This window comes from Aspergillus udagawae, assembly GCF_001078395.1.
Source record: "Aspergillus udagawae IFM 46973 DNA, scaffold_1, whole genome shotgun sequence".
Classification (NCBI taxonomy): domain Eukaryota; kingdom Fungi; phylum Ascomycota; class Eurotiomycetes; order Eurotiales; family Aspergillaceae; genus Aspergillus; species Aspergillus udagawae.
Genome location: NW_025091264.1, coordinates 4,857,605 through 4,877,790, shown reverse-complemented (window position 1 = coordinate 4,877,790; position 20,186 = coordinate 4,857,605). Strand labels below are relative to the sequence as shown.

General features: G+C 51.8%; 8 protein-coding genes across 8 annotated transcripts; 5 read left to right on the top strand and 3 right to left on the bottom strand.

Moving 5' to 3' along the window:
• Positions 1-635: 635 nt before the first annotated feature.
• Positions 636-1,505, bottom strand: Aud_001602 (uncharacterized protein; the record flags this gene model as incomplete). The annotated part of the gene is made up of 4 exons (XM_043287095.1): positions 636-949; positions 1,024-1,140; positions 1,207-1,320; positions 1,427-1,505. 4 exons carry the CDS (start codon positions 1,503-1,505, stop codon positions 636-638), a joined length of 624 nt encoding a protein of 207 aa, XP_043143030.1.
• A 1,078-nt stretch (positions 1,506-2,583) lies between these two features.
• On the top strand, positions 2,584-4,549 carry Aud_001601 (translation initiation factor 4B; the record flags this gene model as incomplete). Its single annotated transcript, XM_043287094.1, has 6 exons — positions 2,584-2,587; positions 2,686-2,742; positions 2,795-2,839; positions 2,955-3,080; positions 3,137-3,427; positions 3,489-4,549. 6 exons carry the CDS (start codon positions 2,584-2,586, stop codon positions 4,547-4,549), a joined length of 1,584 nt encoding a protein of 527 aa, XP_043143029.1.
• A 1,774-nt stretch (positions 4,550-6,323) lies between these two features.
• Positions 6,324-7,144, top strand: Aud_001600 (uncharacterized protein; the record flags this gene model as incomplete). Its single annotated transcript, XM_043287093.1, has 2 exons — positions 6,324-6,540; positions 6,606-7,144. The coding sequence occupies 2 exons, from the start codon at positions 6,324-6,326 to the stop codon at positions 7,142-7,144; spliced, it is 756 nt and encodes a 251-aa protein (XP_043143028.1).
• Positions 7,145-7,735: 591 nt separating this feature from the next.
• On the top strand, positions 7,736-10,137 carry Aud_001599 (uncharacterized protein; the record flags this gene model as incomplete). The annotated part of the gene is made up of 10 exons (XM_043287092.1): positions 7,736-7,766; positions 7,815-7,840; positions 7,893-8,071; positions 8,135-8,418; positions 8,479-8,980; positions 9,173-9,265; positions 9,324-9,370; positions 9,609-9,733; positions 9,853-9,974; positions 10,029-10,137. 10 exons carry the CDS (start codon positions 7,736-7,738, stop codon positions 10,135-10,137), a joined length of 1,518 nt encoding a protein of 505 aa, XP_043143027.1.
• Positions 10,138-10,569: 432 nt separating this feature from the next.
• On the bottom strand, positions 10,570-12,199 carry Aud_001598 (pseudouridine synthase family protein; the record flags this gene model as incomplete). Its single annotated transcript, XM_043287091.1, has 2 exons — positions 10,570-11,904; positions 11,957-12,199. The coding sequence occupies 2 exons, from the start codon at positions 12,197-12,199 to the stop codon at positions 10,570-10,572; spliced, it is 1,578 nt and encodes a 525-aa protein (XP_043143026.1).
• An 859-nt stretch (positions 12,200-13,058) lies between these two features.
• Positions 13,059-13,478, top strand: Aud_001597 (acyl-CoA thioesterase; the record flags this gene model as incomplete). The annotated part of the gene is made up of 1 exon (XM_043287090.1): positions 13,059-13,478. The coding sequence occupies one exon, from the start codon at positions 13,059-13,061 to the stop codon at positions 13,476-13,478; it is 420 nt and encodes a 139-aa protein (XP_043143025.1).
• Positions 13,479-14,030: 552 nt separating this feature from the next.
• Positions 14,031-14,528, bottom strand: Aud_001596 (uncharacterized protein; the record flags this gene model as incomplete). Its single annotated transcript, XM_043287089.1, has 1 exon — positions 14,031-14,528. The coding sequence occupies one exon, from the start codon at positions 14,526-14,528 to the stop codon at positions 14,031-14,033; it is 498 nt and encodes a 165-aa protein (XP_043143024.1).
• Positions 14,529-18,534: 4,006 nt separating this feature from the next.
• Aud_001595 (putative glucokinase) lies at positions 18,535-20,134 on the top strand (the record flags this gene model as incomplete). The annotated part of the gene is made up of 2 exons (XM_043287088.1): positions 18,535-18,658; positions 18,708-20,134. The coding sequence occupies 2 exons, from the start codon at positions 18,535-18,537 to the stop codon at positions 20,132-20,134; spliced, it is 1,551 nt and encodes a 516-aa protein (XP_043143023.1).
• Between the last annotated feature and the right edge of the window lie 52 nt (positions 20,135-20,186).

Sequence of the window (20,186 nt, the reverse complement as noted above, 5' to 3'; positions counted from 1 at the left end):
CTATGGCAAGTCTCCTTTCGCAAGTAACTATTTAACAACTACATTCAGGGGTAGGATTAGCTATATATTCAAGCCAATGCATACATAAATCATACATATTTGGTCAAGGCTTCCTTATTACACTTGTCTCTGGAATATCAAATTGGCACTAAAATAATTCTTTTACGGTTTAGTGCCATGCTTCGGGCAATTAAGACACTGAGCTTTTGCGTATTTTAGCTGTGATATAAAGGTGTGTGGGATTTTTACAGTCGCCCTTCAGATGTCGGCTTACCATCCTCGATGAAAGTAATGAACATTCGCCAACAGAAAATGGGGAGACACTCTCCAGCTCGTTAGCTATCTTACAAATTGCTCCTTTTGATAAAATACAAAAATACAAGACGTCTTTGCACCGTTCCAATCAGGAATGTCCATACACATACCTAGCTGCCTTTAGCGAAGAATCAGATTTCTCCTCAGACTATGGTGAGCAACGACGATCGAAACCTCTCATAGCCCAAGATGCTGGCATCTGCCGGGATTCGTAGGAGCAATTGGAGTTGGGTTACCGTCCAAGCCCTGGATGACTGTACTATTCGTGACATCCCCGTGACCCTGGAAGGGAAAGAAAGTCTGATGTCGACGCCATGCGATCATCTAGTTGATGAAGGATCCAGTCCCGTCATATTCTGTCTGTTTGCTTTGGCTCTCTCAAGCTCCTCGATCTTTTCGTCGATGATAGCTATCTCAGCCTCAATGCTGAGCAGTTTCTCACTCAGGATGCCCCTGTATTCGTCATCAGAAAGGGTCTTGAGTGGAATCCATTTGGAATCTGCTAATCGTTGCAGAATTGGCTTCGATGGCGTATTTGCATGTTCCATCTGCCATGAGTCAATAGCATTGTAAGATCTCTGTCCCAGGTAGCCGAGCAGCGAGAATACGACAACTCCTGGGATGAGACGACCACCTAAGCCGAAATCGCATTAGTAGTGGTTTCTTATCACAGTCGAAAATTTTAAGTAGTCCTTGGAGTTCAAGTACCCATTAATCTAGTCACGGCGCCGCCAGCGATGCCACCAGAGACAGCGCTGACATAGGCTCTCTGTTTTGGGGTGGCCCTATCCTCATAGTGGAGACTTAGGATGTTACTCCTTAGCCCTGCAATCAGTAATCAGCATCATGAGCACATCCAACATCACCGGGAACGGAAGAAATACGACGTACACCAGAAGGAAGTTCCACATGCAAACCAGTGGATACCGCAAGAAATCGAATGGATTACAGGATGAGGAGACCTTATGACACCGGAGATGCCTCCATAAACGAGGCCAGCAGAGCCTGAATGGCGAAAGTCAGCAACTTTTTAGAAGAGACCCGTCATATTGGACCATTGAAGATCTCGAAGGCAAGTTTCTGGGTTGCTTGGGCAGAGTGAAGAACTCACCGCTCAAAGCTCCGGCTTTTAGTGACGCCAACCATACATTCTCTCCTAATACAGGCCGCTGACCATTCTGTCCGCTCATCTTGCGACTGACCAGGGAATGTATATTTGAAGCATGCCGCTGTGGTTGGCTACTTAAATGATGAGACCGCTGTTATCTATCAGAGTAGATGTTCATATGGCGGGACCTCACGTGACCTCAGGTCATGCGCAGACGACGACGACCCTCAATTTCCGATCAAGAAAGATATCGACCATTTAAATACGGAGTACTACTCGGGAGGATTCAGCCGCGTTTCACCTTACTCTATTTACAGCTTTGCACTGATCTGGCTGACTCGAGAAAAGATAGGTACCAGGGTAGGACCAATCTACTTGTGATCGCCCTGAAGCATACAGGGTTATTTTGCCTGTAATACGGTTTGCCCCTCCAGATACCCCTGGACCCAGCCAGGAACCTGCTGTAATATGTTTATATGAATGCAAAATGTTTATACCTATAACCGTCGCTTCGTGTCCTCGTTAGTCTCACTCAACTTTGCACTCTATTGAAATAGAGGCCTGTACTGAGTCTCAGAACCCTGTTGGATATGTGGTATGCTTCCAGGATAATAATCCGCTTCGGGCTAAGGGCACAAGCTTCCCTCCTCGCACTCCGTATTACTGGATTGGTTCAAGATGGCTTGCATTGAGCCGATCAATCTTGAGACAAAGTTAGAAGTGATATATAGTAGTGATTATCAAGTAATAGGCGAACAATTGATTAGTTTATTATCTAAGAAAAAAAAATGCATCTTGCCTCTCCAGGATGTCTTGATGCCACAGCAAGCACCGATGTGACGAAGCCCTGGGGTTGGGTCAAGGCCGGAAGCCGCACCACCACTTTTTTTTTTCCCTGGAGGCTGACTTTTCTAGCGTCATACTAAAAATTATCCTCATGGATTAACCTACTTTCCCCCCTCTGTCCTTTCAACTGCGGAGGTCACCTGCAATAATTCATCGCACGTCTACTTGTTCAAACAACTAGACGTCATTTCTTGAAATCATTTTTATCTTCCTATCTGGAAGTCTTCTTATAACCACATTTAGGCCTATTTAACATCCTGCCCGAGACGCGCACAAGTCCTTGGCGCGTTTCCTGAATTTCCACAACCGCAATCATGGGTATGTTCCACCCCGAACCCCTCCTTCAGTGCATCCCATGAGTCTCCAGATCAGATGCCTCGGATATGATGAATGAGTACTGACGGTATCCGATGAAGCGCCCGCGAAGCAGAAAGCCCAGAAGATGTCTATCAGCACCTTCCTGGCTGATGAGAGTAGGTTCCCACACAAATTCCCCGCGGGGATGGATTGTGCTAAGCGAAACAGGTCTTGGCTCCTGGGCCGACGAGATGGAGGATATGCCTTTGCCTGGTAAGTTGCAACTGTCGTAGATGAGACACACTTGAAAAATGATGGTTTTTGCTGATTTGAGGACTTTGCAGCCGGTATGTACTAGGCGCACTATCGTGATACTTTCCGCCGATAGTCTATTCCACACGCGATAAGGATGACAAGGCTAAAGATGCAATAGCTCCTCCTTCCCAGTCCAGCTACGGAGGTGACCGCCGCGGCGCTGGCCCTTTTTCCGCTGGATTCGGCAATGGCTTTAATGGTATGGCTCCTGGCTTCAATCGGTTAAGAATGCAGTCTGATCCTAGAGTGACACAGACCGCGAACGTGGTGGATATGCGATCAGAGAGCCTCTCCCACTTCCTACTCAACCTCCTTACACCGCTCACGTTGGAAACCTTTCTTTTGAGGCGACCTCGGCCGATATCAACGACCTGTTTGCTGGATGTGGTGTGACGAACGTCCGTATCGTTGAAGATAAGTTGACAAGAAGCCCCAAGGGCTTCGGCTATGTTGAATTTGAGACTGTCGACGGCTTGAAGAAGGCCCTTGACCTCTCAGGTACCACGCTTCAGGGAAGAGCGATTCGTGTCAGCATCGCTGAGCCCCGTAAGTACATTCTCGCATGTTCGACGCATCGTACATAAAAAAAACTGACTGCCCTCAACAGCCAAGGAGCGCGATGTCAAGGAGCTTGACTGGACTCGCAAGGGCCCCTTGCCCGCGGCCGAACAACCTCCCCGTCGTGTGCCCGACCGCTCGACTTTCGGACGGAACCTCGACAACCTCTCCGATGCCGGCAGCGAACGTGGCGGTGGTCGTCGCAACTTCGAGTCGGATGGAAAGATGCGCGATTTCGGCAACTGGGAGCGCAAGGGTCCTCTTTCTCCGGTGAGTGGACCAGTCAGAGAAGGTGGCCGTCCTCGCAGCAACGAAGGTCCCGGGTTCAGAAGAAGCTCGCCCGCTTGGGGTGAGGGACGCTCTCAGGATGGCTCGAGACCCCCGCGCCGCGAATTCCAGGAGCGCGCACCCACTGCCGCCGAACTCGATAACTCATGGAGAGCCAGAATGCGCCCCGATCAGCCCCCTGCCAAGGAACCCAGTAACCCTCCCTCTCCTGCCGCCACCCCCGCCGCCCCTGCTGCCCCTGCCGCCCCCGCCGCGCCTGCCTCTCGCCCCAAGTTGAACCTCCAGAAGCGGACTGTCGCCGAAACTCCGTCCAGCCCCGCTGCCAGCACTGACTCGAAGGCTAGCCCATTCGGTGGTGCTCGGCCCATCGATACTGCCGCCAGAGAGAGACAAGTTGAGGAGCGTCGTCAACTAGCGCTCCGTCAGAAGAAGGAGGCCGATGAGAAGGCCAAGGCCGAGAAAGCCGAGAAGCAGCGCCAATCCAAGGAGCAGGCCAAGAGCGAGAAGCCTGTGCCAGCCGCCGATCCCAACGGCAAGGACAGCATGGACATCCCTCAGGGCGGAAAGAACTTCGAGATCCTCCGGCAGGCCGGTGAGGATGAAAGCGGTGCTACCGAACAAGGCCAATCGGAAGAAGCTCCTGCCGCTGCTGCGGCTGACGAGGCCTCGAAGCAGGCGCCCGCCGGCAAGGCGAACGGTAACTGGCGGAGCGGAGGTCCTGCTCAGCCCGCCGAGGCTGCCGCAGACGAAGAAGGCTGGAGCACTGTGAGCTCGAAGCCACGCAACAACCGTCGTGGACAGTCTGGACGTACATTCGCATAGATTTCTCGATACCCTGATTCATGTCATCGTTCATAGCCGAGTACTACTACGCTGGTTTCGGGAGAAGTAGGGTTCGTCAGTTGTCATTTCTTTCGGATGCCACAACTCTGACGGTGCAGGCTCCATGCTCTCAGCATTTGCTTCTTGGTTAAGTCGATGGCCAGCATTTTCCCCTCCTCTGCCATCCTCTCTACTCCTCCACCTTCTCTTTGGTTCGTGATATCTTTCGTCGGGCTAGATTCCTGAACCACGTCTCGTTACTGCTGACGTTGTCGGGCACGTCGAAAAAGTTCGTGTTTATTTTCTTGTTATGTCTACCCATTTCCTTGTCGTCATCTGTTTCCCCCCTCCCCTTCTCTGAGCTAGCTACTCCCATGTTGTGTGGATTTAGTGTTGTGCACTTATGACCCATCACGGCCTATGTGAAGGAACGGGCTATGTGACTTCCTGAGATGTTTGTACTTCTTCCTTCTCCTTTCCTCGGCAGAATTGGTCTTCTCGCTGTCAACGTATTCCCCCCTCTCATTGTCTATCTTGTTTCGGGATTGGGGGAGATGGAGTGTGGAGTCCTATTCTACTTGTTCTTCCAACGGAGCCATGTCACTTCCTAAATGACGAGACAGCCATGCGAATAAGATTATGACTCTGAAGATAGATGTATGTGCGAAGCTGAGAAGAACATATAATGCAGATGTAGACAACTTTATTGGCGACAGGAAGTGGGAACTACCAGCTTCTCTGACCGCTCCGACGCTGTTAGACGCTGTCCTTGACCAGGCGTGTGAAGCTACATTCCTGTGCCAGCCACTTGGAGATAATACTCCAAGGGAGGGACCCGAGCGACACTAAGCGAAGAGTATTAGCAATTATCTACGGAGTACATGGCTAATCTTCCACAGAAAACCTGTACGTTGCAAGGGATGTCGCTAGAATGGCTGGTGTTTCCTTGGCGATGCTCAGATACTTCATTCCTTGCAAGGGAATAATGTCGATGGCTGAGCGACCTTGACTCCTGCGCAGGCAGGTTGAATCAAGATCCATGAGGTGAAGAGTAGTAATCTGCACCTCTCTATGTATTGATCGATATTGATATACTAGGAGACTGGTTTATTTTGTATCTAGTTCTGGAGGTGACCAGTCAACCACACTAGAACCCACCAGGCGCGGAGACTAAAAGTGATCAGATCCACGATCTACACGTGTACCTTTTAATAGCAGAGTTATTTAACAACAATCAAATCATATAGAGTCGAATATTCTTGTGAATGGTGTACCTCAGAGATTGAGGATTGACATTTCAGGAAAGATCTTGAATAGCAGTTTGCAATGTTCATTGATGAGAGATTTCCTTGCCTTCGGAGACAGCCAAGAGAGGCATGAGAGGCATATTTATAGAATGCGCTAAACAGACTTTACGGACTGTAACTCCAGCCTGCAACACGAATCATGATCCTTCCCCAGCATTTGATAATAATAACTCCTAGTCAGCCTCCCTTTGGCTTCGCTTCCTCACCTCCTTGATTGTTGCACTTACTTACTTACTGTGAGCCTCATGAGACATCTTTTCAGTGCCACTTCTCTTCTTTGTGCAGTGGACACTTCACCGATCAGCACCCCGCTGTTTAAAGGGCCGGACTGGACAACTGGACGACCTGCGACGCCGAGCCTCCATCCTTTCATTTCCGCGACCACAGGTTCAGCTTCGTTTCAGGCCTCAATGCGTTGAGTTCGACCCAGAAGAGCACCTCCAATTACTCCCATTTATGCCTTGATAATGTCAACCACCACAACCACGACTGTGACGGCTACGACCCTCGTGGGAATGCTTCCGGCCATGACGACTGCTGCCCCCAACATCTCAAGGAAGAATTGTCCAACATGTGGCCAGGATGTGTACATGTCGCAGGATCAATTAGTCGAGAGCGCCCGGAAGAGGGTGAAGGAGTTGGAGGGTCAGGTCGAGCTGTTGAACGCGCACGCTACACAGATGGGTAAGCGCGTTGCTACGAACGAGTCAATTACCTGACGGTGGTGCTAACCTGGTTTACGTCTATAGCTGCACAACTGGCCGATTACGAAAAAGAAGTGCGCCGTCTTAGATCGCAAACCAACACGCACACCCCCAGGACGGGCTCCGCGTCGTCCACCTCATCTGCGCCCTCGAATGAGAGCGAGCATTCCCGATCCTCGCCGCCGCAAGCCCAGCACCAAAGTCGCCTGTCGACGCTGACGTCTCTTCTGCCTTACCGTCGCCCTAGCACCGCATCCCCCACCCAGACCATTACTCAGCCGGCACAACTGACCCCTTCTCCCGATCATGCTACGACGGAGCTTCAGACTGCGCTCGAGCGAGAACAGAACCTACGCAAGGCGGCAGAGAGCCAGCTCTCCCAGGCCAGTTCGGAGCTGGAGGAACTGACGGCGCAGCTGTTCAGTCAAGCGAACGAGATGGTCGCGCAAGAGCGCAAGGCGCGGGCGAAATTGGAAGAAAGGGTGGCGGTGCTCGAACGCCGGGATGTCGAGAAGAGGAAGCGTCTTGACAGACTGGAAAAGGCGATGGAGAGGGTGGAGCGGCTTCGAGCATTGGTCGGATAGTCCACAGATGTACAGCCTTTCTCCTTTCTTTTTTTTTTTGCCTCTCTTTGCTTTGGATCTATTATACCCCTGTTTTGGTTCGGGCGGACTACTCCTGCTTTGGATTGTTTTTGACACGATATGGCCTCATGAATGGGCCATGGGCTATGAGTCCATGAGGACCACGACCAGCATTGTTATGACAGGAAGGCGTTTTGATTGGAGAGCATTTACTCTGTTGTTATAGCAATTTTACACCCTGTTGATCACAACATACTAGGACGGCCGCGGAAAATAGTACAATATGACACTAATGACCTCCTTTAACATTTCTGTCCCTCAAGTGACTCGCAAGACAGAACAGTTTGCCCACGCGGACCCGTGTCCGTCATGGTTTAGGCTAAACGCTGTATGGCTTCACCGGGTCGTTTCCACTTTCCACTCTCCACCCCGCCCATCGCATGGGGCGCCAATGAAATGCCACCAGAAGCATGGCAGCTGGATGCTGCATAACCGGATTTCTAATCTTATTCCAAGGTATATAAAATCGTGCATCTGTACACTCTCGATTGTCAATAATATCTGTGTATCTGTTGCATTTAAACTGTCAATATGTCTGTTGGAGTGGCTATCATTGGAAGCGGTATGTCCCACCATCTATATCCGAGATCTAAAGCTGATAAAATCATAGGCATTTTCGCTCGCGAAGAGCATCTGGTACGCCATCCCGCTTTATCATTTGATCTGACTACCCTGACACCAGTCATAGCCCGCAGTCCAAGCAGCAAAGGACTTCCAGCTGAAGGCTATCTATTCCCGATCCCTCAAATCCGCGCAGGATCTCGCAAACGGGACTACGGGCGTTGATCTCTACTCTGAGGACTCTGGCCCCGGAAAGGGTTACGCCGATTTGCTCGCCCGTGAGGATATCGCGGCGGTTGTCATCGCGTGCGTCTGGCCCTCTACCCCTGCGACGATTAAAGACTCATTGGCTAATCAAGATCCGGGCAGCCTCCCCATCCTGGTCCAGCCGGATTTCATCCGCAAGGCCCTGACGGCAGGGAAGCACGTCCTGTCCGAGAAACCGATTGGCAAGGACATTGCCACGGCGCGGGACCTGCTGCAATGGTACCATGCCAACATCGACACCAGCAAGCTCCTCTGGGCCGTCGCAGAGAACTTCCGGTACATGACCAAGTTCCTGCGTACGGCCGAGGAGGTGCAGAAGCTGGGGCCGGTCAAGAATTTCCGGGTAAATTCTCATGCGTTGGTCTCGACGGACTCGAAGTATTTTAGTAAGTTAGGTTCCTTCGCTCTACATCTTATTGCATTTGGTGCGTGGTCTAACGAAGTAGAAACCGCATGGCGCCAAACACCCGAATACCAGGGCGGATTCATCCTTGACGGCGGCGTCCATGTGATAGCAGCTCTACGATTGATTCTCGGGTCGAGCGACCCCGTCACTATGATATCCGCGCAGTCCTGTCTCCAGCAGCAGCATCTCGCTCCCCTGGACACGGTGGACGCGGTAATGAAGACTAGATCTGGCGCTACGGGTGTTCTGTCCTTGTCGTACGGATCAGCGTTTAATGACCAAGTTTTCGAGTTCGACTGCGAGAGAGGCGTGGTCGCCTTGAACTTTGACCGGCTAACGGTCAAAGGAGAGAGCAATGAGCTCGCTTTTGACGGCCGAGGTGTGAGCCGTGAGGTCGACGTATTTGCTACGACGATTGCCAACGGTGGTTCTGTCGACAAGCGACAGAGTCCGGAAGAGGCGTTGGCTGATTTGGAGATTATGGAGAAGATGTTGACCAGTGGTGAGAGAGACGGCGAGAGACAGAGCGTGGAATTACAAGTGTAGATACTCCGTAGATACAACTTGATGGCAGTTAATTCCTTCCAGTATGGTATTGTACTGTAACTTAAATCTGATAGGTACATCCATAGAAAAGTCATGTCTTGGCGAGGGTTAGCCGCTCAAGCCCTAAACACCCGTTCTCGCTTAGCGATCCACTAGCGTCCCCGCTGCACTCAGACTCGCTCGCTCAGGCGGCCAAACCTCAGCGGAAATTTTGAGATTGAACTCGAATCGTCACGACAACTCTCGAGCGCCAGCCAGCGAGACCCAACGATACCGACAAGGTATGTTGATTATTTGAATTTGCATTTGCATTTTGATGCATTGAGATTGTACTGACAGTTTCAAGATGGTCCTCGCAAAGAAGCACGTCCCCATCGTCAAGAAGCGTATGTTCCAGCTCCCTCTGCCAGCCTTTCCCTGCCTCAATCACACGCACAAAATTCGATTCTGGAAGAGATACAAGGGAAAAGATGATTTGGTTTGGATGTGATGGAAGAGACCGATCGAAGAGTTGGAATCAGCGATCGAATAAACACCTCGTTGCGAGCGTTGCATGATTACTTGAAAATTTACACACACACGAGAACATGGAATATCAGGAGGACTGACAACGGATGTGAACAGGCACCAAGCGCTTCTTCCGCCACCAGTCCGACCGCTTCAAGTGCGTGCCGGAGTCATGGCGCAAGCCCAAGGGTATCGACAACCGTGTCCGCAGACGCTTCAAGAGCAACATCCCCATGCCTTCCGTACGTTCAATTCCTCCGACCCTCAGCCGCAATCAGATTCGAATCATCTCGACGAGACAAATCTGGAATCGCTGTGGCCTACCTTTTGCGAACTCCAATGCTGATATTTCATGGATTAGATCGGTTACGGTAGCAACAAGAAGACCAAGCACATGATGCCCTCCGGCCACAAGGCTTTCCTCGTCCACAACCCCAAGGACGTTGAGCTGCTGCTCATGCACAACCGCACCTATGCCGCTGAGTACGTTACGTCTGTCTGAACAAAAAGTAACCCCATACTGATGAATTGGAATAGGATCGCCTCCGCTGTCTCTTCCCGCAAGCGTGTCGACATCATTGCCAAGGCCAAGGCGCTCGGCGTCAAGGTCACCAACCCCAGGGGCCGTGTCACCGTTGAGGCGTAAATGGTGGAATAGGAATGACGAAATAATAGAACGAAAAAATTTGACCCTAGCTTCTTACCTCTTACAAATATACCATGAAGGGGGGCCGGATGGTGGACGTCCTTTTTATTCTCCTCCTCTTTCCTCATCCTGGTGGCTGAGTGTCCGTGGCCGTGTCCTCTGGCGGGTGCGGAAAAGGGTGTCGATTGTCGGTTCCATGTATGGTCGTGCAATCCTCGTGGCAATGACGATTCAAGATATGTGCATCATGCATGCTTTATTGTAGGGCGTATACTGGGTGTACGGGCATCGGTTATGGCAGCAGAACGTAGATCCTTTTGAGGCCATGCTTTCCCGGACCAGTACAGTATGTGCGTAGTTTGTTCATCATAGTAGACTCATCTTAATGCATCTATTTGAGCTAAAATCATGCCATCTATGTATCATGCAGTATCATACCGCCTCCTGGAAGTCCTGCTGCCGAGCAGCAGAAATATCTACAAGCCCAACACCCCTCACCAGCACCGGATTCTCCCTCTTCTCATCAAAACCCTCGACAACCATCCCCTCAGGAATCGGCGTATGGCCAATGACAATCTCCTCCTCTTCCGGGACAGGCACCCAGTCCGGCGCCTCACGCGGCCCATCCATCCCCTTGGGCGGCATCGCCCACGAGGGCATCTTGCTGCGATACTTCCACTGGCCCTCCAGATCAGCGTACGCAACCGCATGCAGAAAGATGCCGAGCTCATGGACGCCCGGGTCGGTGTAGAGCTCCGTGCCGCAGACGTCGCAAACCTCGCCGGAGAGGCGCTCGCCCTTGCGCTTGTGGTAGTCGTGCACGGCGGCCTCATGCTCGCGCGACATGATCTCCTCGACGACGGACGGGTGCGTACCCGGCGGCACGGACGGCACAGTGGTCAGGTGCGTGCGGTACGTCGTCGTCGTGTCAGCGACCTCTGTCTTGCCCATCTCTGAGAGCCGGTCCATGATCTCTTCGTCGCGCTCGGCGGTGGCCTCGTTGCGGCCGAGGTCGGGCCCGAAGACCCGCCGGTTGGAGTAGATCGGGTCGTTGGTGATCGGGTGCCCGAGGAACTGCAGATGCACGCGGATCTGGTGCGTGCGCCCCGTCAGCGGGAGGCAGTGCACGATGCTGTAGCCTTCGGATTCGTTGGCGAGGAGCGGCGGCGGCGTCGCAGGCCGGTCGCCGCTGGCCGTCACTTCGTTCTCGTCGCGCTCGGGGGCGGGCGAGGCAGGCGGGTAGTACGCCAACCGGCGGAACTTGGTCTTTGCGTCTTTGCCGGTGGCGCGCACGCGGTTGAGCCCGAGCTTGGGACTGACCGACATGATGGGCTGGTCGCAGACTACCACGCCGTCCGGGAAGCGGCCCTTGACGCGCGCAATGTACTCCTTTTGCACGGTGCGCTGCTTCAGCTTGATGGTGATGGCGTCCGCGCCCTTGGGGTGCTTCGCGATGAACATCACCCCGGAGGTCAGGCGGTCCAGGCGATTGCAGGGCCGTGGGACGAAATCCTGCCCGCGCTGCGAGCGCAGGATCTCCACGATCGAGTTGTAGTGATACCGGCCGGCGGCGTGGACGGGGACGCCTGCGGGCTTGTCGATCACAATGATATCATCGTCCTCGTGGATGATTCCGATCTCGTGGCCGGTGACGGGGGGTTCATGGCGGTGGAGGGTATGTGAGATGATTTCGCCGTTCTTGAGCACGGTGTCGGGGGCCGCGGTTTTGCCATTGACGGTGACCTTGCCGTCCGCAAGGGCTTGTACCTGCATGTGCATTAGCAACAGCGTTCAATCTGATACAGTCTGGAGAACCCACGTAGTACTCGGGCGGCCGATCTCTGAACTCGGACGTGAAAATTTCCTGCAGCTCCCGATTCCGCCATCGCTCCTTGCAGTAGGTGTTGTATGTGTAGTAGTAGGGCTTGACCCTGCGCAGCCCACCTTCAAAGTAGTATGGGATCGGCCATGGATCGCATGGAGTGACGGCGACTTTCGGGGGCTCTTCGACGGGGTCCGGAGGAGGGACTCTGAGGGTGGTGTCGACGGGGACGACAGCCATGCTGGACGCGGGTATCCTGCCTCGTCGCAGCAGGTATGCAGTAATGCGAGGAGAAGGAGCCAGGAGTAGATATCAACAATCTCGTAATAGTGTGCGTTCGTGTACGTTTGTGTTGTTGTGAAGGCAAAAAATAGCCACTGAAAAAAAAAAATATCAAAAAATAAATTAGTGTTGCGGGGAAATCATATTCAGAGGTACAGACAGTCAACAACTGGATAAAAATGGCTATATACTATCGATATCTAAAATTTTATTATAAGGTCCGATAGCGATATATTTACTCTCTAGAATACTCATCTCCTCTTCAATATGGCGATATCTTGGCTGTCAATCATGACTGTTGTCGCGATCACATTCCCCGCCCCAGGCACATATGCATAATCCTAACCTATTAGTAACACTGCATAAACTATGCAGCCAATCAAATGTGCTGGCATCTGAACCTCGGCTCCTTGGTGCCTGAGGTCTCCGAGCATCGACATCGACATCAGACAAATACAACAGCACTACCACTACCTCTCTATAAGAAACTAGAAATTACTTTGCATCAAGAGAATTGTATTAAAAGCGCCTTTGTCCGAAATTGAATTCTGATTGCGAGCTCGACCTGGACGAACAACTATCACCATCGTCAGTTATATATAACTCCACTCGCATCCTCAAAGTAGCCGCCGTCACTATAACTCCACAACGGCGTACCAACAATATGTCTCCCAAAGAGGAACTGGAAGCCAAAAAGCGCCGCAAGCGAAGCGACTATGTCTTCCACCAGGAATACCGCACCCGATGGCAAGCAGCTTATCCTCTTTCCTAACCAATTCCCAACCGCCGACTAATAAAGCCCAGGTTCGACAACGACATGTACGCCCACCTCAACAACACCGTCTACGCCATGCTCTTCGACTCGATCGTAAACAGCTGGCTCATCGCCGAGTGCGGGATGGATCCGTTCAACAGGAACAAGTCCGCCGACAGTGACACTGAGCGGAACATCTCCCAGCAAGTCGGGATCATGGTCAACTCGTACTGCGACTACTTCGCCTCGGCGTCGTACCCGGATGTACTGGATCTAGGGCTGCGGGTTGCGAGGCTGGGGTCGTCGAGCGTGACGTATGAGGTTGGGGTGTTTCGGCGGGGGGAGGAGGATGTGAAGGTTGTCGGGGGCTATACGCATGTGTTTTGTGCGAGGGAGACGATGAGGCCGGCGGAGGGGGGCATGGAGGAGAGGGTTCGACGGGGGTTGGAGAGGTTGGTTGTTAGGGAGGGGGCTAAGTTGTGATTCATCGGTGTCTTAAGGGTTAAGTATCATTGTGGTGCAGGTGTTACAGATGATAGACCACCATCTGATCCTACATACACCCAGCATGGAAATAGAATCACTCTGGTTATCTGTGACACTGGCGGTGATGTTGTGTGTTCGTTCATAGCTAGTTATTCCCCATGGTTGGGTTTGATTTCAATTATGGACCGAACATTTTGTTTTCCATTACTCCTGCTGATAGCAGGCTGTAGCAACTAGTAATCAACATAGACCCAATATGTGGGACATCAACAACGCTGTTTTATAGATCATGGACGAAGCAACAATAGCAAGAAACGTCTATCCTTCTAAACCCAAACCCAAACGCCATCGCTAATCAGCCTTTGCCGATATACACTTCGTCCGATGATTGCATCAGCAAGTCATTTGCGATGGAAACAATAATAAATATAAATAAACAGACACCCGCTGGAACGCTGTTGGCGACATTATGAGATAAGGTAGTCGTCGGAGTAAAGAGGTGAAACGAGTGGAAGGATGATGAGATGATGTGCCCAAGGTACAGCCGAGCTAGCCCATCTTGGTGGGGACGATGCTGCTGGACCGAGAGACGTTGGAGCTTTCTGGAGACAGGACGCGCTGCATCGTCTTTGTGTCATGGTCGTAGTGCCACTTTTGATACGGGCCAGGGATGAACTTTCCTTTGGCGTCCCATCCGGCGACCCAGGTGTAGCCGTCATCAAGAAGGAAGAAGAGCAGTTTTTCCGGCTTCGCGCCTTCGTGCAGAGTCACCGACTGCCAGCGACATCTGTCTTCCATTTCGTGCTCAAAGATGTATCGATGGAGAATGCGGCAGTAGACAAGTGGGACGGGGACTTTCTCCTCGTATTCGCTGCCGTCCTTGCGAACGAGATGCCATCCCAGACCGGGGATGTATTTGTAGGTGCCAGGAACAGGGCTTTCCCAATGTTCCTCTTGGTAAAGAGATCCTTGAATGCGCTCGCCCCGTTGGAACCAGTACGTCGGGCAAAAGACAGCCCGAAGGCAGATGAAGAGATTCGGCGCCATGAGTATTAGATATTGAATGTGGACGAACAGAGAAGAGGATGGATCAGGACAAAATGGAGAAGAAGAGTAGAAATCCAGAGGAAGCGCTCAGTTGCAGAACTTTTTTTTGCGATTCGAGAAATGAGATAGGGAAATCAGCGTGGTCATAAGTTGATATCCATCGTGACGGTCGTACTTCGAAAAGGCTTCGTAGTGGCTGGAAGAAGATGGACAGGGATAGACGGTGATGCTATCGCTGGCGCGACACCAATGCCCGAGGGCCAAAGTCCCCGATGATTGAGAACCCGAGTGGGATTCGTCCAAGGGCTTTCGACCGCTTGTTACTTGGCTGCTTCTGAGAGCAGGGCCAGAGTCAGGAGTAGGAGCAACGACAAGGCGCTGGCTGCAATGATGCGGTGTGTATCACAGCCCGGGAGGCGTGACGACTGACGGAGTTCGAATCTCCTAGAAATATCCTGGACACCAACAGGACGAGGAACGCAGTGATAGTCTGATAGAAGGTAGGTATGGAGAAAGGCGATCGAGCCCCGAATGTGATAGAGAGCAGTGCAGCAGTCACCCTGTGTTACAGCTCGTCAAGAGCGCATGGGGGAAATCTCGACTCTGACTGGACGATAAGGAGAAAAGGCATTATGCAAGTTGAGAGATTGAGGTATTAGAAGGAGTGTTAAGGTCAAACGCCTTTAAATGAAGATGGTTGTGTGCGCGTTCGCACAATTCGAGGCGGTCTGAGGTCAGCCCCGTAGAAAAATTTTGATAGTCAGGATCACTCCACTCCTAAACAGGGACGAACCAAGCTAGAAGAACTAGACCTCCTCAAAGAACGGATTCGTCGTGATAGCTTTGCAACAGTCCCATAATTCCGGCGACTCGGACCAACAAAATGCTGCGCCGGTGGAGCTGCACAGGGGAAACTCTGCGCCGCGGGAAAGCCGAGACCCACACCAGTAGTACATGGTAGTATTTTTATCGTGCGGGATTTTATTTTTCTCTTCTTACTTTTCTTAGATTCAACTCTATATCACAGTCATTGTCATAGCTGAGTCAATTAATTCGACTTAACTGTACGGAGTCCTATGGCTAGATCTCCAGGGGTCCGGGAGATGCGCTTTTTGCTTTTTCCTTCCATAGTCGTGGGTTTAGCATATCCAACCTTCAGCAAGCTAATGGAATAAGCCGTTAGAATTAGCTGTGGCTGTCGGGAAATGTCGTAAAGCAGCCCTGAGGAGTGAGGAGTGAGCACTTGAAAAGAGTAACCAAGCCATCTTGGCAAAGTCTGGGCATCAACACCGCATTATCAATTGCTATCCACTTCGACACAAAAATCTTGATGCCTGATCATGTAGTTTCCATCTTCGCAGTAATCAGGGGAGTCCTCCACTGTTAAACAGTGACTTTTTCACGTATTGCTCGACGTCCTCCATCTCTGAGGCTTGAAAGCATGTCATCAACTCAATCAATAGGGGTTTCAGGTTTTCCGTCACAGCACAATCCTTGAGAAGGCAAAGCCCGTCACCCATAACAGGAACAGACATGGTCCCGTCGATCGTTTTGAATCGGGCTTGGACAGCAATTCTTATTCCTCAGATAGAGGAAGCTCGTCATCATTTGCATGAGACGCATAATGAGTTTGAGAGACGGTCGATGGAGGTAGAGTTCCGCCGAAGTCAGTGGCATATGGTGGATGATTCTCTGCCTCGCATCCGCAAATCTTCCATCGCCTTTAATCAGGTTCCTCGAAGCTGGACAAATCACCAGACATTTATATGACCTTTCAATATAGTATTCAGAACGGGTTATTATTACCAGGAAGAGTCACCTCTGGAGCGAGTATTTTGCATGTAGTGATACCTTATTTGGTGGATACCCGATCTGCGTTCTGCAGCTCGACTATTAGCAGCTGTCATATCCACCAATAAGATCACGATGAGGTACACAGAGATCTTCACTCATGCAGTTTCGCCCTGATATTTAAGCCTGATATTTAAGCGGCTGCTTGCAACATCTGGATGGCGGCTTCTTTTCTGATGGCAAAGTCTGCGCATGGTGCATCCTTCTCTCCTTTCCTGATCTCCTTGCAAACACGTTCTCACCTCCAGGTCTCTCGTGGTAAAAGTCTGCACCCAAATGCTAGGAAACAGGGATCAATGACTCTGTCAGTGCTGTATCTATCCTGGCGACCACAGGATGAAAAGGATTGATACTCTCATGGTCATGATCATCTGAGGACGACAGCACCGCCAGAGATAGCCTGTCGCATGGGGGCATAATTAGGGCCATTCTCAAGGAGCCCAAGTCGTGATCTGATTTTCTAAGCTCAACCAGATCCTTCCTCACTGGTTAAGGTACCACTTTTTGAAGCATCCGCGCAATTTGACTATCGGTGGGCGCCCTCGTCAGCGCTCTGTGCTGTGCCACCAAGCGGCATGTCACTGACCTGACTTGCTGATCAAAATTAGCCGAAGGGAACTGCAACCGCGTGCTTCAAGCCACCTTCAACGACGGCTACGAGGTAATTGTCAGACTTCCATACAGAATAACCGTTCCGAAACGTCTTGCTACAGCGAGTGAGGCGACTACGCTGGATCTGCTTCGGGATAATGGTGTTCCTGTGCCAAAGGTGCTTGGCACAGAGTACATTATGCTGGAGAAGCTCGAGGGAATACCCTTGAGCGAAAGGTGGTTCTCTATGAATAATAGAAGTAGAGCCACAATAATGAAACAGATTGTGGAGGTGGAGAGGTGACGATCCCTCTACCCACAAGTGGAAGTTTGTTTTCTCGCAGAGATCTAGGAGAGTCGCAATTGATTGTCCCAATCCCTGGACAATCCGATCAGGTCGTCCTTGGTCTTACTGTGCAACATGAGTGGTGGTACCGTGAGCGCAGATCTATCAGATGTTGACCACGGCCCAGAAGTATTAACCGAGGACTAGGGAGAACCTATCTCGCGTGTCCGGAGGCTTCTGCAAAACGCAAAATGCGTACTACCAACGCTATGGCACACCTCGTCTTCACGTTAAAGCTACCTACGGGCGCTGCATCAGTTCAAACCAATATCGCCAGCCGTTCACACTCATCTCTCCGACTACCTAAAGCTAGCGCCTTATCTGGACATTCCGTCCGACCATCCTCTGGCGCGGCCTGTCTTCGTCATCCAGATTTTTCGCCGAATAATATATTAGTCAAACCATCCAACGGCATCGTAGGAGTCATTGACAGGCAACATGCGTGGTCCTACGTCTACGATTATGGCTGGTATACCCGACCACTTCCAGAACTGGGGTGATCCGATATCAGAAACACTTGCAAGACCAGAAACCCACTACCAGGGAATATCGAGTCTCTTTACCGAAGTGAGCAAGAGCTGATTCAGGAGACCATGCGCGATCATGCAAGTTTGTGATCCATCAACGATGGCTTCGCTTTTTTCCCGGGCGAAATCGTCTTAGCGCAGGACGTGGTTGCATACGACCGACCCGTTGGAAGAGTGGAGGGGGGAAAGGGGGAGGTTTAGTTGGGAAGGGTGAAATATCAGTTTAAGAACGCAAATAGTCGAAGCTATCAGGGATAGGATGGATTGTTTCAACATTCCCTAACCCTGGGTGCGTCAATATTGAGATTGTGGAGATGTGTAATCAGGGGACGGAGATTCCTCATACATACACAGTAATACGTCGTACTGGGACCCAACGACACGAGTTCACTAATCAGAATCACGATCGACATAGGGGAGACAGAGATATCTAGAAAGGGTACTCCCTAAGCGGAAACGGTGAGTAAATGGAGGCCTAGCGAAAGGCTCCGGTCATCTCCGGCGATCTGTCCGCCAAAGTCAAGTTTGCCGTATCCACAGCCACCAACACGACACAACTGTAGCATTCATCATACTTGTCTGCCGAGAGGAGGGTGTCTAGTAGCTGACACCATGGATATTATCATCTGTTCTTCTCGCCTCGCGAGCCTCGCGGATAGTCGCCGTCTCGCTTTCAACCCCCGAGAAGGCCATGTCCGAAGCCATCGTTGAGCAGCAACATAACCTGCTAGGGCAAGCAGAGCAGATTGCTCTCGACTTTGACCTTAGTTCTGAGCATGTCCGACGAGTGACGAGACATTTCGTCCGCCAGCTGAGTGAGAATGACTGAAATCTTCGTGGTGTACAAGATGCTGACGGCTCCAGGGGACGGCCTTGCCAATCATCGCGTCTGGCAGCTACCAACCTATGTAAGAAGCGTGCCGACAGGAAAGGAAAAAGGCCGGGTCCTCGCTGTTGATCTCGGCGGTAGCAATTGCAGGATATGCCTTGTCGACTTGCATGGCGACTCTACCTTTACCGTGACGCAGAGCAAGCACAGCGTCCCGCCGGATGTCATGATCAACAGCAGCTATCGACCTCTCTTTAAATTTATAGCGCAGAGGATAGAGAAATTCCTCGATTCGCATCTGGAACCTGCTAGCCAGTCACCGTACAGGCTGGGTTTCACGTTCAGCTTCACCTGCGAGCAGACGTCCCTCGCTGGCGGGCGTCTCATACACTGGGACAAAGGCTGGGATATCCCCGACGCCCTTGGCCGGGATCCCTGCGTCATGTTGCAAGAGGCCATCGACGAACTGGGGTTGCCGGTTGTGGTGACCGTTCTGGCCAACGATAGTGTTGGCACGCTTTTAACAAGAGCGTATAGCTCGGGTCCGCAGGCTTCAACACTCGGTGCGGTCATCTTCGGGACGGGGACCAACGCCGCATACGTCGAGAAGCTGGCCAATGTGCATCGACTGGGTGTCAAGGCAAGCGCGGACGACATCATGGTGATGAACACGGAATGGGGCTGTCTCGACGACAACATGGAAGTCTTACCGCGGACATCATTCGACGACGCCCTCGACGCAGCGTCGGTCGATCCGGGCACGCAGATGTTTGAAAAGAGGGTTTCCGGCCTGTACCTCGGGGAGCTACTCCGGCTAATGATTGTCCAACTGCTGCAGGCGGATGCGTTTGACATGAAGGTCGGCAGGACCTCGAAGGTCTTTCAGCCCAGTGGCATCGACTGTCCCTTTCTCTCCGGGCTTGCCTTGATCGACCGGGACGACGTCGACAGCGCTAAAAGTTTCATCCAGGACACACTGGCCGCGGAAAGTGTCAGCCAAGTCGATGTGCAGGCCATACGACTACTGGCCTCGTCCATTGCCCGACGAGCAGCACGTCTAGCAGGCGCATCACTAGCAGCCATCATCATCCAAAGCGGGCGCCTCGGAATTCCCAATAAGCGCTCAAGACAGACGACCTCTGTCTCCATCGGCAGGCAGCATATTGTAACTCCCCGCTGGCGTCGCGTTTTGAGCTGCGTTGGAATGAGCTCGCTAGCCAGTAAACCACTACCACGGCATACAGTCACCCAGACCTGTCTGGACGAGGACATCATCGACATCGGGGCTGACGGCTCGCTGATCGAATTCTACCCGGGCTTTGAGGTCGAGCTGCGTGGCGCAATGCGGGATGTACCCGAAATTGGAGAGGCTGGTGAGCGAAGGATCCGCATAGGCCTTGCAAAGGATGGGTCCGGTGTTGGTGCTGCCCTGATGGCACACGCAGCGAGTCAGAGTGAGTAGAAAAGTAGAAGAGAATAAATTGAGAGTATTCGGAAGAACTATAGAGCACATG